The sequence below is a fragment of the Homarus americanus genome, unplaced genomic scaffold (genome assembly GCF_018991925.1).
Source record: "Homarus americanus isolate GMGI-L3 unplaced genomic scaffold, GMGI_Hamer_2.0 scaffold25013, whole genome shotgun sequence".
NCBI classification, from domain to species: Eukaryota; Metazoa; Arthropoda; class Malacostraca; order Decapoda; family Nephropidae; genus Homarus; species Homarus americanus.
In genome coordinates this window covers 4,486,551-4,502,850 of record NW_024722158.1, presented here as the reverse complement: position 1 = coordinate 4,502,850, position 16,300 = coordinate 4,486,551, and the positions used below count along the sequence as shown (strand labels likewise).

The 16,300-nt window shown below is 38.4% G+C and overlaps 1 protein-coding gene across 5 annotated transcripts; it reads left to right on the top strand.

Moving 5' to 3' along the window:
• The first annotated feature begins 6,125 nt into the window (after window positions 1-6,125).
• LOC121862122 (threonine--tRNA ligase 1, cytoplasmic-like) lies at window positions 6,126-16,087 on the top strand. Of its 5 annotated transcripts, none has more exons than XM_042360117.1 (8): window positions 6,129-6,275; window positions 8,324-8,736; window positions 10,445-10,594; window positions 10,837-11,037; window positions 11,469-11,723; window positions 11,912-12,031; window positions 12,450-12,600; window positions 14,538-16,087. In XM_042360117.1, exons 2-8 carry the CDS (start codon window positions 8,389-8,391, stop codon window positions 15,725-15,727), a joined length of 2,415 nt encoding a protein of 804 aa, XP_042216051.1. In that variant the 5' UTR covers window positions 6,129-6,275; window positions 8,324-8,388; the 3' UTR covers window positions 15,728-16,087. The 5 variants fall into 5 exon arrangements, with proteins under 5 accessions (XP_042216055.1, XP_042216051.1, XP_042216052.1 ...); XM_042360118.1 differs by having other exon boundaries at window positions 6,142-6,275; window positions 8,327-8,736; XM_042360119.1 differs by having other exon boundaries at window positions 6,266-6,391.
• The last annotated feature ends 213 nt before the right edge of the window (window positions 16,088-16,300 follow it).

Below are 16,300 nucleotides of genomic sequence, written 5' to 3'. Positions count from 1 at the left end.
CCTCCAAACCTAAAATTAAAATCGGCACTGGGGCCCATAAAGACTGAGGGGGAGGGGGGGGAGGGCTATATGATAAAGCACCTTGAAGAACCGTATCGTGGGGATATACCGGGAACGACTAAACCCTGGAGGACATTATTTTGTTGGGCGAACTTATTACTAAAAAGAGAACAGATAAACACGTATGGTTGGGTTCTGACACTCCCCCACCGCCTGGACTAGATTGTGGTGTATAATAAGTTGATATTTTGATGTCCCTTGTAGATAATATCCTTGGATGGTAATGTGAAGTTTATACACACGCTCTCTGTGGTAACATAATTGTATCATAACGATCTCGCTCTCTCTCGCTGACGTTCAAACCACAGCAATACTAAATGAATGTATAAGTGCATTAATAACGATAAAAAAGTATGGTTTGTTGTGGTGTGTGTATGTGTGTAGTGAAAAGAATGAACGGTATGAAGCATCTGATACACTAAAACACGTTGTTGATGTTGGATTCTCCTTAACCTAGATCGAGTGACAGACATTACCGTGTTGATAAAACTGTACAGGAAATAACATTATCTAAATCAATATAGTAAGGCCAGATTTTATTATTATTGTATTTGTTTACATTTTCGGTTTGTTCTATTTCCCTTTCTCTCCTCCTCCTTCCCCTACCCTTCTTGTCACCTCCTCATCTTCTTCCTCCGTCTTCGTCCCCATTCTTCTCCACCCTCCTCTACCCCACTGTTCGCCCGACATAACGCGACCACAGGTGACGCTTCAGACTGCTTAGGTCAAGTCATGGTCATAGCAGACAACCGTATAGAGTGTGGGATTCCTGGACAGCAGACAATGGCAGATCAGCAGATAGCAAATAATGACAGCTTTAAGATGACATCGGACAATGACAGCTTCAAAAGGACAGCAGACAGCAAACAATGACAGCTTTAAGAGGACAGCAGACAATGACAGCTTAAAGAAGGCAGCAGATAGTGACAGCTTCAAGACAACACACCAGACAATGACAGATTCAAGACAACAGCAGACAACCAAATAAAGTGTATTCATTGGACAGCAGACCCTAGCGCTCTAGCAACAAACAAACAAGCTCCTCCAAGGCCTCGACAATAACAGACAGGCCTTCCACCAGATTCTCAGACACTCGTAAAGTAATAATCCCTCGTAACTAGAACGATTAAGTTAACGCTAAAACATGTCATTTTATTGAGGGTTCAAAGATGGGATATTTTTTTTTAGAGGTTCTACTGCAGGAGATTGACGAAGTGTCGATGTCTTTACAAAAAAACCCTACGAATATCAGATCAGCTTTGCATCTTGAAAGTGACCGGTAGTATAAAAAAAAAGATTTATTTTCGTACCAGGGGTCTCTTCTTGCACATGGAGACACGATTTTTTTGTACCAGGGGTCTCTTCTTGCACATGGAGACACGAATTTTTGTACCAGTGATTTGCTTTAAACACATATAAGGTTTCTGAAAGCGGTGTCGTGAGATAGTTGAAACTCCTGTGGTGAGGAAAAGGTTGGTGGGAGTCTTTTCGAGAATCTAAACTCATGAGATCAGGTGTAGGACAAGCCTCTTAAGCCATAATGGTATTTGTGACACTGGTGAAACTTACGGGTGTGTAGGTTAAATTTACAGGTGTGTAGGTTAAATTTACAGGTGTGTGGGTTAAACTTACAGGTGTGTGGGTTAAACTTACAGGTGTGTGGGGTTAAACTTACAGGTGTGTGGGTTAAACTTACAGGTGTGTGTTACACTTGCTTAACGATGATTAGGTTAAATTTACTTACGGGTGTGTAGGTTAAACTTACAGGTGTATATAGTATCTTGTCACGTGGCCGAGAGTATTGAGTTTGGCTATTTACACCTGTACACTTGTTCAAGTATTGTACTCCACACCTCCCCACACCACATCTGTGAATCTTCATACACATAGGACAAACTGTTTCTTCTTACTGGTAAAACAAAACCATAACAAACCTCAATGGTGAAACTCAAAGCCGTATTCTAATGACATACCATAATGTTAGGTGTAAAAGCACACGGCATCAAGTTATGGTGTATGGGTTTGGTGGTCTACTATATCTGTCATGCAGGACCGCCTCGACAAACAGAAACAAGACGAAAGTTTGGTAAGATTCCGTAACGGTTTTCTTTTTTCCTTTTTTTTTTCGCCTGGCGAAGAATGTCCAGGCGCTGTAGATTGCCCATTTGGCGTTCTTCAATGCCAGCACGAGCACTTCACTCCCTTTAAGACGCAATTATGGGAGGTAGACCAGCCAAGCTATTCATCTACCTTATGCTAACAATAACGATATAATGGTGCGTGTCAGGCGATTCTAAATACTCTTACTGGCGCTAGGTTTTTTCTAAATACTTGCTAGGCGCTGGTGAATGCTCTTACTGTCGCTGTTAATGGTATAAACTCATATAAGCGCCCCAAGTCGAAGGCTCCACCACTGCCTTCCTCTTGTCCGACTCTCCCTCTGTACATATCAGGATGGTGATTGTATTTTTGTAGGTGTTGTGTGTGTGTGTGTGTGTGTGTGTGTGTGTGTGTGTGTGTGTGTGTGTGTTTTTCATGTCTTGTACGGCATGTGTTGTGATTTCAAATATACTGGACGTTGGGTAACTCTTCTTTGATTATCCTGTACCGGTATTCTGTGTTTTACTTGTTCCTTGTTTATTGTAACAGTAAGGAGGAGGGCTAGAGAGGACACGCCCCAGACCCCCTGCCACCCTTGGGGGCGCCCTAGACCGTGAACCGCCCTTGGGTGTATACCTTTTCCATTTCGTGACATTGGATCATAACAGCCATTCCTCTGACCACTCCTAAAGCTGACAGATATCTTTCTGTAACTCTTCGCAGTCTGTTTGGTTCTCAATTTCCCTGAATAACTTGGCATCGTCCGCAAACATAAGGTTCTGTAATGGCAGCTCCCTATTACCCTAGCTAAGCACAGTACAGTACATGAAAATTGTATAAATGTACCGTTCCATGTACTGTTAATACAAAATATAAAATGTACCAATGACTGTCCCGATATACATGTGCTGTTAATATATACTGTGCACTGTACCGTTACATATACAATACTGTTAATTTATATCACTTGAATATAATAATATTAGCCTTAGTCACAAGTACCGTTAATCTGCCCCGATGGACGGGTCAGGAAGATGTTGTGTTGACTTACGCCTTGAAGTGACTACAACAGATAATACGATTAAAAAATTCACTATTATCTATACATATCAAACTAAAACACGAGATAACCAATGCAGTCAGATACCGGCAAGCTAACAGTTAACGACGGAGAAATGAGCAATAATCTGAGCAGATATCTTCCAACAATTTTCCCCACCGAATATACAGTATACCGAGATAGTGAAGAAAATAGATTAAGCGAGATAGTAGTGACTAATAACGATGTTAATAAACAAATAGACAAACTTAGGCGTAATAAGTCGCCAGGTCCCGATGAGAGATTTGCCAGAGTATTAAAGAAATGTGTTACGAGTTGGGGATTTAGAATATAGTTATACGTCTACCCAGATCCCAACAGGTAACAAAAAAAACAAAAACAAAGACAATCGGACTATAAAAGGGTAGACAAAGGATGCGAGTTTTTGTTGTGTATAATAAAGTACCATAAATCCCTAAACAAAATATTCAGCTTATAAATTACCCTTAACCAAACTTAACCTAAACATTAACAGTATATACATATTAATACAACATAAACAATTTTGAAGCAAGTGGACGTGGGGGAGGCAATACAAAATACAAATACTTAAGTGAGGAGCTGAGATGGCTGACGAGTAAGGCTGAGTATTGTAGAAGACGGTAGGTAGTCACTGCACGTAGGTTTAGAGGATAGATGATCCTGTGGTCACTTCCCAGAGCCAAAGCTCTCTCCTCGAATTGGAGCTGACAAAGAAGACTGAGGAGGTGACGCAACAACCAGGATAGGGAGAAGGGAAACCTCGGAGTGGTAACTAAGACGAGTCATACTCGTGTCTCGTCCCTAGATGGCGTTGCTCGTGGTGCTGGGTAGATAGATCAGGACAATAGATGGCGTGGTTCGTAGTGCTGGGTGGAGGGGTTCGTAACAAATGTAAGGAAGAGCTTAGTATACCCTTAGCAAAGTTGTTTAACATGTCCTTAAAAACGGGTGTAGTACCAGAAGCCTGGAAGATAGCGAATGTGATACCGATTTTCAAGAAGGGAGATAGATCACTATCCTCTAACTACCGTCCAATCAGTTTAACATCAATTGTAGGCAAAAAAACGGGATGAAATAATTTCAAACTATTCGAAATCACCTGGAGAAACACAAGTGGGCGTTCATGTCTGACAAATCTATTAACATTCTTTTCAACTGTTTTCGAATCAGTGGATAACGGACACGATTATGATGTGGTTATGCCTCGACTTTAGCAAAGCCTTCGACAGGGTCCCCCACGAAAGACTAATACGAAAAGTGGAGGCTCATGGAATTGGAGAAGAGATTCTAAAATGGATTAAGGGCGTGGTGGTTACAGGACAGGAAACAGTGAGTAAGCATTAACGGCACTAAATCCGATTGGAGTAACTTCACTAGCGGAGTACCCCAAGTCTCAGTACTTGGACCATTACTACTTATTATATACATAAAAAAACATAGATATAGGCGTAACCAGCTGAAGACACTACGGTAAAATAGGTCGTGTAATTAAATCTGACGAGGACTCTGCAAAACTACGGGAAGATCTAAACAAAATTTCACGGGGTCTGAAAACTTTATGATCCTAATTTATTGTAATTAATTCATCTTAGTTGATTTTGCATCGAATAATTTAGATTGAGAGGACTAGTTAACTGGTAAGTGGTTTATTCGTTGTATATTTGTAATATAGTGCATAGTTTAGTAGTAAATAAACCTGGGTATTGATTGTTATGAAATAGCCCAACATATTTCATCAGCCGGAGACATGTTACCATGGAACACGGTAAGTTCAGTAATTAACCTTCTCGTTGTTATCATGTTAATACTGCACTTCAATAACGAAGGTTTTTAAGTGCGTAGCAAAGTTAGTAATACACTAATCCAACCACATAAAAAAAATATGAGAGATAGACCTTTATCCTGTCATTATTTCTCACACACGTATGAAAGGTGTCGTCATTAGTCATAGGCGTACGATAGTCTCCTCACCTGGTGGCGCGGGTTTCAAAATGGTTATGTAACTTACTGCGATACTCAGGTTATTTGGGATTGCATCAGGTTACACAACGTGAAACTGAAATAAATATGATAACTACATTGATGGTTATACTGCGACGCTATACGTTGCTTAAAATAAAGGTCTCATATAATTTTTCAAACTCTTGTTTTCAAAGAAAAATACCGAGATTTGGTTGGTGGCAACAAATGCAATGATATGAAGCTCGACAAGTAGTTTTCTGATTTTCATCTCCCGATATCTCGGTTATGGGTAATATACGCCAAAAGTATCGTAGATGAGAATCGTCTTGTGTTTGTCTGAACTCCTATTTTTTCGCCCACAGGCCCCGCTGTGGGTCGATGACCTGTGCCTGGGTGGGCTATTCCCCGTAAAAAAAGATGTATCGAATTATTTCCTCTACTATAAATTGACCAGATCGAGTGGCCGTAGTTCCGTCAATTCATACTTGATCACAAATATTAACAGCTGGAAACCAGTCTATATTACAACCGAACCCTCGGGAATTTGTATAGGTTTCAGATGGCGAGGGAAACATCACAGAAGAAAAGTGTCAGAATTTCCTAAACTATTGCTTAAAAAGAACAAAATCCCGGGATTCGGTTGGTGACAATAAATGCAATAATACGTAGTTCTTTTAGTAGTTTCTGATTTTCAACTCCCGATATTTCAGTCATAGGTGAAATGCGCCAAAAGTGTTATAGATTAATATCGTCTTGTTTTTGTCTGAGCTTATAATTACAAAGAAGAAAAATTATAATAAATACTAGAAAGAAAATGTGGTTCAAATACTGTATATTATTAGTGTAAACATGAAATGTATGACAGCATCATAAGGTACAACAATCCACAGATGGTGGTACGATAATTGATGTTGGCGACATGTGGCATATATATCTATGGTGGCGGCCGGAGTGTCACGCACGGCCTACCTCTGCTGACTGATTGTTGTTGTACTTTATTGAGTGAAACTGATAACTGTGATCCACGTTACCGAGGACGAGTTTACACCAGGCCGTAATGTCTCAAGCTAAGGTGGTTGTCTGCAGTGTTTGTTAGCGATGGGAGTGTTGAGACTTCTAGTTCGAACAGTTGGCTTGATAAAGAGAAATTTGTCGACACAAACATATGCTCAGAGGGCGGCTGGGCGGGTGTGTAGCCTTGTTCATTTATTAAAAGCATCTCTCCATCTTGTGTAAATGACATTATTGACTGTGGTTTTAGGATTTGTAGTTGACTATTAACAGTGGGTGAGCGAGACGTCTCTTGTATACTGGTAGTTGAGTCACCAGTTTGCCATGTGTTTCAGGTCATTAATACAGTACCCGTAGGTTATAACAATTAATTTTTGGTCGTGATATTAACATGACAATGTGAAATATAGTCATTAGTGGAGCTGGAGATGACAGTGGGCTCTTGTGCCTTTTATGGTGTACATTAAGTCTTGAGTAACTACTTTTATTGTTTTTTATTAATGTCTAGAAGCATTTGGTGGAGGTAATCTTGGATTTAATGGGCGTAAAGTCGTCACTGCACTTCTTGGTTTACATGTGGTGGATTTGGGATGCTGTGTCATTTCCATATGGAGTTTTTTTTTACTTTTGTTTGAGGTATATTAACTAAAAGTTCATTCGAGAGTAATGTACGATGGCTGTGTGCCTGAACCAGCAACTTGAGGACATTGTTCTTCAAAGATGTGAGTGCATTCTTACATCATGAAAAGGCCAAAAAGTGGAGGAGGAAAATATTTTTCTTATTTTTTTCTATATTATTGCATAAGTCACCTGGTGCGGTGTATGGGGAATTTGCTATGTGCTATCAATAGTTTAATCAATTCTAAGATACTCTTCTTCTATGACGTTAGGGGGTTAGGTTAGGTCATTTGCGAGGGAAACATCATAAAAGAAAAGTTTTAATATTGTCTAAACTATCGGAAGAACATAGTTTTCTCTTTAAAACATATACCGGGTGACAAATGCAAATACGTATAATTTTTAGTTTAAATAAAATCCTGGCTGTGAAAGGAACAACGAACAATCCTAGACAATAACAAGGAGCAATGGTGTCAGAAATCACATCTGGCTGTAGGTTATGGAAAGAATCATTAAAACTATACTACAAAAAATGTATTCCTCCTCCACTTAATGGGTTTCTCATGAGGTACTGTATAGAGAGATGTGCAGTCTGTATAGTGTTGGTTGTACCAGGTTAAGCTGTTTATGGACTGAAACTCATTTGTTATTTAATGCATTTAACCTTTTGTGGTTGAGGATATTGGCTGTGTTTGCTGAAATCTGGTTTATTTTATTAACTTTGTCTTCATGTTGGTTATAATTTTAGTTTATGAAAAGTATTTATTAACGGGCTGCGTTATTAACCCAAATTATATGATGGAGTTGGAATTACTTTAGTTACCGGTATATAGACAACTTTTGTAGTAATGGTTCTTCAGTTTGGTTGTATGAGGAGAATTGTTGTCTCAAATCTTGACTCTAATTTCTGTGTTTTCATCTCCCTTGTGTATAGATAATTTACTTTATGCTTTGCACATGGATTATGATGTAATTATTGTATAGAGCAATTTTATTGAGGTGTATTTTTGTTGGACCAGTATTTTTTGATTGCCCCAGAGCCCTGATGATAATGTTTAGTGAGGGTTAAGTGTAGCTTCTCTCTCCATAGGTTTCAAGTTTTGAGCTTGTCCACATGCTTCAAAATTCCCAGGTGTGGAGATTGGGACATACAAAAACTTAGCTATTACATTTTACTACTGTATCAGCAACAAGGGACTGACGTGCAAAGTTACTCTGCTGAAATAATAGCATTTCTGAAAGTCATTAACTGGACTGAGTTTTCAGGTGTGTAGGGATTATATATAGGAATGTCACGGAAGTATAGATGTTTTAATACTACACTACAGTGCTTTAGGGCAAATTATTTTATTTAGTAATACTGTACTTGTGTTATTATTTATCATATACTACAATACTAAGGACATTCTGTGGTAGTGTAACATCTAAAATATAGAATACAGAGAAGATTTCCTATGTAGCTCCCTGTAGCCATTGTTTTTGTCTTGTCAGAAGTACTTGCAGTAGAACAGAGGTGCCTTGTAGAGACTCAGAAAGTGAACAAATTTATACTCAAAATGGAATCATTGGAGTTGGACTTGGCTGGCCTGGATGCTCTGTTGGCAGACCAAAGTTATGTGTGCGGGCATCAACCCACACAAGGAGACGTGGCAGCGTGGCAGGCCCTTGGTGAAGTTCCGAGTGTTGAGTATCCTCATGTGGCTCGTTGGTACCACCACATTGCCAGCTTTGGTACCAGTAGTAGAAACTTTTCAGAGTCTTCCGTTAAGATTGTGTTGCAACAGAAGATTCCCGAGTTAAAGCGAAAAAGACCTGCTTCAGATATGAGTAATTCCTCAAAACAGAAATCAGAGCCTCAGAACACAAAGCCTCTGAAAGCATCTGGAAGTAAAAGTCAGGCGGAGGTGAGGCACTAACTTTCATACAAAGTTTTAATTTTGAGTGACTTAAAGTGAAATTTTATTATTATTTGCTTGGGAACTGGAGGAATGGGCTCACCCACTGTTGTGCATGAAAATGTTTGCAGTTATTAATGTTGTAGGGTTGATAGTAGACCTCAAGACAGTCTAGTTTAGCTTAGGCAAAGTCTCACATGAACAATAGCTTGGTCAATGGTATATACTGTATAGTTATGGTACTGTAATCTAATATCTTGTGGTATGTCGCATGCTAAATCTGCTGCAGACATTACAGTATTTCTGAATGTTTCCGTATGCTTGTTGTCACCAGTAAAGTACATTGTGTGTTAACCTTCATTCCTCATTAGCACATACTTTTATATTTATTACACTTGCAAATTCTGTAGTAATTATGGTAACAGTATGTCTAAATTTATGCAAATCACTACTGTATGTACAGTATATATTGGATTTATTTTTGTTCATTCCTAAGTCATGAATCTTAACTTGTTAATTTCTGTGTGGGAAGATGTTACCAAACATTCATTCACTTCATAGCAAACATCATTTTCTGGCCACATATCTGGGCCGAGCAACTCATTCATTGACCCAACCAAGTCTGCAACTTCGGGCTACTCAGTACCCTTCAAGTGCAGTACAGTACTGGCCACTCTGCCTCTTTACTTACTGAACTCTTTGTACAGTACTGCATATATTGTGCTGATTCTAATTTGTGATTTTCTTGTAATTGTCAGCACTCATTTAGTACATGAAATTTATGATAAACTGTACTAAAAAAAATATTTAAATAATTAATGTATTCAGCAGTTCTTGGGGTAATGCATAGATTTAATAATATGCTTATTAATACTGTACAGTATCATAAAAGGTTTTCCTAATATACAACAGGATAACATATCACTGGCTTGTAATGTGAGGCACATATAACATGAACAAATTTGAATACAGTATTGTACTGTACTAAGATATACTCCAAAATAATGACCTCATAATTAAAAGTGAATAAGATTGTGCACTGTAGATTTACAGGACTTGGCTTAAGGCTACCAGGGGATGTTTCAGCTCTCTCTGAAAGTAGACCTATAGTCAGGGATGAGATTTCTGAAAAGTCTCGCCTGGAAAATACTGATTGGTTCTCCCACCTCGGGACTAATAAAAAATGTCTTTGATGTTCTCTCTTAGCTAAAGGAGAGTTGTGATACAGCATTTTGGAATCCTTCGGGATCTGACAACTGGTGAACTTCAAATTAGACTTTGAGCATTTGAATGCGAGAGGAAATTGTCAAAACGAGAAAGATTTAAGAGATGGCTTGAAACTTCTCATTTCAAATAAGAATTTACAAACCACTTGAAACTCCCCATTTCGTTGTGAGTGTTGATACAAGTGTTACAAACCTTGTAGTCACGTGTGTACAGTACAGTACTTGCTTCACAGGTGTGATTTGCTGTACTGTGGTATATTGAGCCTTACAAGATGGAGTGTTATCTGTTGGCAGTGCATGAAATTATGCGATTTATTTTTTATTTGATGGTTGCTTTGCTGTTGTGTTGTTTAAGGAAAGGATATACAAAGCATTGTAGAAACCTGTATGTATCTTTGTTGCAGTGAAAATTGTACGTTTGTTTTGTGTTATTATCTATCTGAGGCTGTACACAACCAGTACTTATGGAATGTTATTTTTTTTTTTTCTAGAATAAAAAGGAAAAAGGAGGAGCAAGTGGGAAGGGTGCCATTGAGCTGACCCCATGGCCAGATTACATCCAGGAGCGGCTGAACATGTGGGACAGACTCAAGAAGGAAGCTGATGAGGCTCTTGCGGCAAAATTGTCTGAACCTATTCAGGTCAGTTCAGTACACTTAGGTATTTATAGTGGGATTTTTTAGATCAGTAATGAACAGTGTCTCACTTGTGTGTTATTACTATTGCTTTTAGATAAGACTATATGTAGTCATTTATTTCATTATACTGTACAGTATCTTATTGATAATGTTTCACTGAGGGGAGTATGGTTCTTAAATATCCATACTGTACATGTATTATTTTTAAGTGTGTTTTAATACAAATTGAAAATGTCTATTGGCAGATTACTTTGCCTGATGGTGCAGTCAAAGATGGCAAGTCTTGGATCACTACTCCATATGAAGTGGCACAAGGTATCTCTCAGGGTCTAGCAGAAAACACTGTGGTAGCTAAAGTCAATGGAATAGTCTGGGACCTTGACCGTCCTCTGGAGCAAGATTGTAAATTAGAGCTGCTGAAGTTTGGTGATGATGAAGCCAAGACTGTGAGTTCTCCTCGTGTATTGCTGCTTGTACTGTATGTGAAAATGTTTTATAGATAGAAAAAATAATAATAGAGAGGTAGAAGGATTCATGGCAATTAACCTTATTGAAGGGAGAAAGAAGATGTAGATACTCTGTTGACAAGATGAAGAAAGAGAATGTGGTTGAAAGATTGAAAGAAAAGATCAAAATAAAGTGGTCTTATGGATGTGAAGTGGGAGTTAATAGGATTGGGAACAGTGTAAGAGTGTTGCTGAGAGGGTACTGTAAAATACCATATGAATTAACAGTTTGTGTCCAGATTATGAAATCTTTTTTTTTTACATCTAATTTGGGAGGGGAAACCTGGAGTTTGTGTGTGTGTGGTTTTAAGATATATGTGTACTATATGGTATAACAGCCAGTAGGTGTACATTAATCATTTCAATTTCAGGTGTTCTGGCATTCTTCCGCCCATATTTTAGGTGAAGCATTAGAACGTGTGTACGGTGGCCACCTTTGTTACGGCCCTCCCATTGAGGAAGGTTATTATTATGACATGCACACTGATGGCCCCGGGGTGTCTAACCTGGACTTCCCTGCCATTGAAGAAGTCATGAAGAAGATCACTAAAGAGAAGCAGCCATTTGAGAGACTAGAAATGAAGAAGGAGGATCTTTTAGAGATGTTCAAATACAACAAGTTTAAGGTCGGTATACTTGTAGAAATATACATACAGTACTGCCTTGATCAGTGGGATTTACAGAGTCCTCATTTGATGCTGAGTTTCTGTAAAATAATGCAAGGTGTAGAGAAAGTTAGTATTACTGTATATATATATATATACTGTACCCTCATTCTATAGGGTGTACTGACAGGTAAACTTATTTTCCTCAGGTGCGACTTTTGAATGAGAAAGTAAAGACTGATACTACCACTGTTTATCGCTGTGGGCCTCTTATTGATTTGTGCCGAGGCCCACATGTCCGCCACACTGGCAAAGTGAAAGCCTTTTCGGTAAGATTTTGCTATATTTCACAAATTAAAGTGCAAACTTTATGTTTTACTATTTGGTAAATTCTGTTCAAACTTTTATCATAATTTATGACCTTTACCAGTGCAATTACAGCACTTTATAGTAGATGACCATTACTGTCCAACATTTATCAGCTCATGTTTATGTGGATAAACAACAAAATATCATTTATAGGCTCTACTGTATATATAAAATTCAGGAATAACATGGAGTGATTTATAAATTAAACCTATCTTTACATTACATGGACAGTCTTTCACCTAGATGTACAGGAATATGGTGCTTCCTAACTTAATGAATGAAGCCTCTTTACAAATATAAGAGAATAATTGGTTGTTAAAGTCATTGTGACTTCAGTATCAAGAAAATTAAGGTGATAATTGGTTCCTAAACTGGCAGGTGACTAAAAACTCAGCATCATACTGGGAAGGTAACAGTGAGGCAGAGTCTCTCCAGCGTGTGTATGGCATCAGCTTCCCAGACCCCAAACAGCTGAAAGAGTGGAAACATTTCCAAGAGGAAGCAGCCAAAAGAGATCACAGAAAAATTGGTAAGTTAGTGTGAATGTAAACCACTTGTTGATTATGTAAATTTGAGGTACTGAGAAATTTATGGAAACGAACATGTTTGTTTGGAACAACAGGGATAAACATATTTCATATATTGGGCGTCTTTGTCATTTAAGGGGAACATCACAGTAGAATACATCTGTTATAGCAGCTGGAACAATTGACAATAAAGGAGTTTGCATTGCTCTTGATTATGGTCACCATCCATCATAGTGAGAAAAAGCTGGCAGGGATAAAAAAACAACAACTACATATATGTACTAAGTTTTTAGGAAAGCATTCACTTTATCTTGGTTAGCTGGGAGAGCTTTTAGTTGTCCAGAAGAAAAAACAATATTTTCTCTTTAATATTCCTATCACATGTATATACAGTACAGTATAGACACCAATATATGCTTCTGCTGTGGGTCAGTTCATAATGGTTTTATTCATTGTCTCTGTGTATAATCAGTACTGTATCCATAATCTAGCTTTTAGCTCTTTGAAAGGGAATCTTTAAAATAGTGTGAATTGCAATCTGTTGTAGTGGTAGAGTCGTAGTAGAAGTACGTAGTACCAGTAGTAGTAGAAGTAGTACTAGTAGTAGTAGGAGTTCTTATGGGAAGTAGAATGCTGGGGTGAGCTCATAAAATTTGACAAGCTTCCCAAAACATTTGTATGATTTACTTACAACCATAACAGGTTCACGGCTAAATTGTGACAGTTTCTTGGCTTAATCATGCCAGGTCTTCAGCATAGGTATACAGTATGTTCCAACCAGATTGAGAGTGATTTTCACATGACAGAGTTTTTTGGGCTAAACAGGTTGATTGAAAGGAATGTTACTCTAATACAACCTTTCCACTTCTCCATTGGCTGAATTGGTCCTTGTTGTGATGTATTGTAAAGAAATTTGATATATTGATCCAAACACATTTAACCATTATTCTGTACCTGGTACCATAAGCCTCATTCACGCTTAGTCGTTCAAGCTTCATTAACTCCTGCTTAGTTAGTAGACTGTCAGGTTAGTTTGTGGAGAGTTAATTCTTATATTTCAGTAAATGCTTGGAGTGGTTCAACTTATTGTTGTGATCTGCCAAGATTCACTGTGAAGGCTTAGTGTAAACCATTCCTCTATCATGGTTTAATAACTTGAAGAGAAAGATATTACTTATAACTAAGAAGAAAACTGAGGAATTGAGTGCAGGTACTGCTATCTGTAAGAAAGGCAAACAACTCGGTGTTTAATGGCACACTAGCCACTTCAGCAATGATATTAAGACTAAATCCTGGCATTATGTAATGTGTCCCACATAGTTGTTCACCCTTTTGCAAGTAACGTGTTTGCTTTTTGTGATACATAATGTTGGGTGAAAGATGTTGCCCTTATTCTGTTTAATGATTTTTCCAATTATTTGAAAATATTCAAAGTTATCGAGTGAAAAAAAAATTGTTAAAAGCCAAATAACATTGTTCATTGTTGGGCTATCACTCTGACATGTTAAAACTGCCATTCAGTCCTGCCCACCACACAAGATATTTATACAGGCTGTGACATGCATATGCAAACATGGAAAGCTTGATTGTACTTAGGTCATGGACACCTTGACCCTCAGTCTTCTCAAATCTTCTTCAGGCTTTCTACCTAAACATATAGTGAAATTTACTGACTATCAGCTGCCTTTTATCATGTGAAGAATACTTAAGATTAAAGTTAAAATTGATTGGATTTGTTGGGCTGATATAAATTAGTGCATAAGATGCTGCTAATTCATTCAATAGCTTTGACTGCCAAAACAAATTTGTCATTCAGAAACTACCTATAATTTAGAAGCTTCTGAACTAATTAGTACTAAGAGGGCTGAGATATGTGTCTGCCAAAACTGCATACAGTATTAAATCAGTTATTATCTCAGACAATTTAATTCATTTTCAGGTATTCAGCAGAAACTTTACTTCTTCCATGAATTAAGTCCTGGCAGCTGTTTCTTCACCTCCCGTGGTGCCTACATTTACAATAACTTGATTGAATTAATCCGTGGAGAATATCGCAAACGAGGCTTCCAAGAAGTGGTGACCCCCAATGTGTACAACACCAAACTGTGGGAGACCTCTGGGCACTGGCAGCATTATGCTGAGAATATGTTTGCCTTTGAGATAGAAAAGGAGAAATTTGCTCTTAAGCCCATGAACTGCCCTGGACATTGCCTAATGTTTGGACACACTACCCGGTCTTGGAGAGAACTGCCCATTCGTATGGCAGACTTTGGCGTTCTCCACCGTAATGAACTCTCGGGTGCCCTGACTGGTTTGACTCGTGTAAGAAGATTCCAGCAGGATGATGCACACATTTTTTGCACCCCAGATATGATTCGGACTGAAATTAAGGGATGCCTTGAATTTCTCAATGCTATCTATGACACCCTTGAGTTTGAGTTCCTCCTCAAACTGTCCACTCGCCCAGAGAAATTCTTGGGAGAAGTTGAATTTTGGAATAGTGCTGAAGAGCAGTTGAAAAGCTCCCTGAATGACTTTGGTAGGGAGTGGAAGCTGAACCCTGGTGATGGTGCCTTTTATGGTCCAAAGATTGACATTACTGTTACTGACGCTTTAAAACGACAGCATCAGTGTGCCACCATTCAACTTGACTTCCAGCTTCCCATTCGCTTTGACCTGCAGTATGTTTCAGAAACAGGAGAGAAGAAACGTCCTGTAATCATCCACCGCGCCATCCTGGGTTCTGTGGAACGTATGATTGCCATTCTGACCGAGTCTTTTGGTGGGAAATGGCCATTCTGGTTGTCCCCTCGCCAGTGTATGATTGTACCAGTAGCTCCACCATTTGATGATTACGCCAAGAGTGTCCATCAACAGCTCCATGACGCAGGTTTTGAGGCAGACTACGACACTGATCCTGGCGACACCATGAACAAGAAGATCAGAAACGCCCAGCTTGAGCAGTACAACTTCATTCTTGTGGTCGGAGAAAAGGAAAAGACCAACAACACTCTTAACGTGCGTACCCGCGACAACAAAGTGCACGGCGAGCACAGCGTTGCCGACGTCATTCAGAAGTTGACCACTCTGAGGGTAAATCGCGTGAAGAACTGGGAAGATTCATTTTAACGTGGATTAGAATACTTAATAAAATATATATCCATAAAGAAAGAGGCATTTCATGTTTTCATTATTGTTATTATCATTTGACTACAATCATTCACAGGAGCTTGGCAGGATTATTTATGGTAATTGTAGTTCATGATTATATTGGGATACTATACATTCATTCCTCTTGATTTAGTGTTTTCTTTTTTTATTAATAATTTGTATAATGTTTTCATTATTTCTGTGGCCATTCATTGAACATATATTGCAGTGCTTGTTATAATACTGTGAGTACATATTGATCCATCTATAAATTCAATTGGAGTGTAATTTTAAACCCCAGTGATATCTTAGCCTTATTTAATAAACAAAGCAACTGACTCCTTGTTGTTTTCCTTGTTAAAAGTCTGGTGTTACAGTACTGTAGATGTTCATCCCATGTTATGTTTGATCTGTCTTTAAGTGAGTGATGGGAACAATATGCACAATAGTGAAAGAAAAATATATATTTACCTTAGATATTATAATTCACATATAATTTATTTTATGACTAAGGATTCACCAGTGCCTCATGATAGCAAATGACGAGAGCTG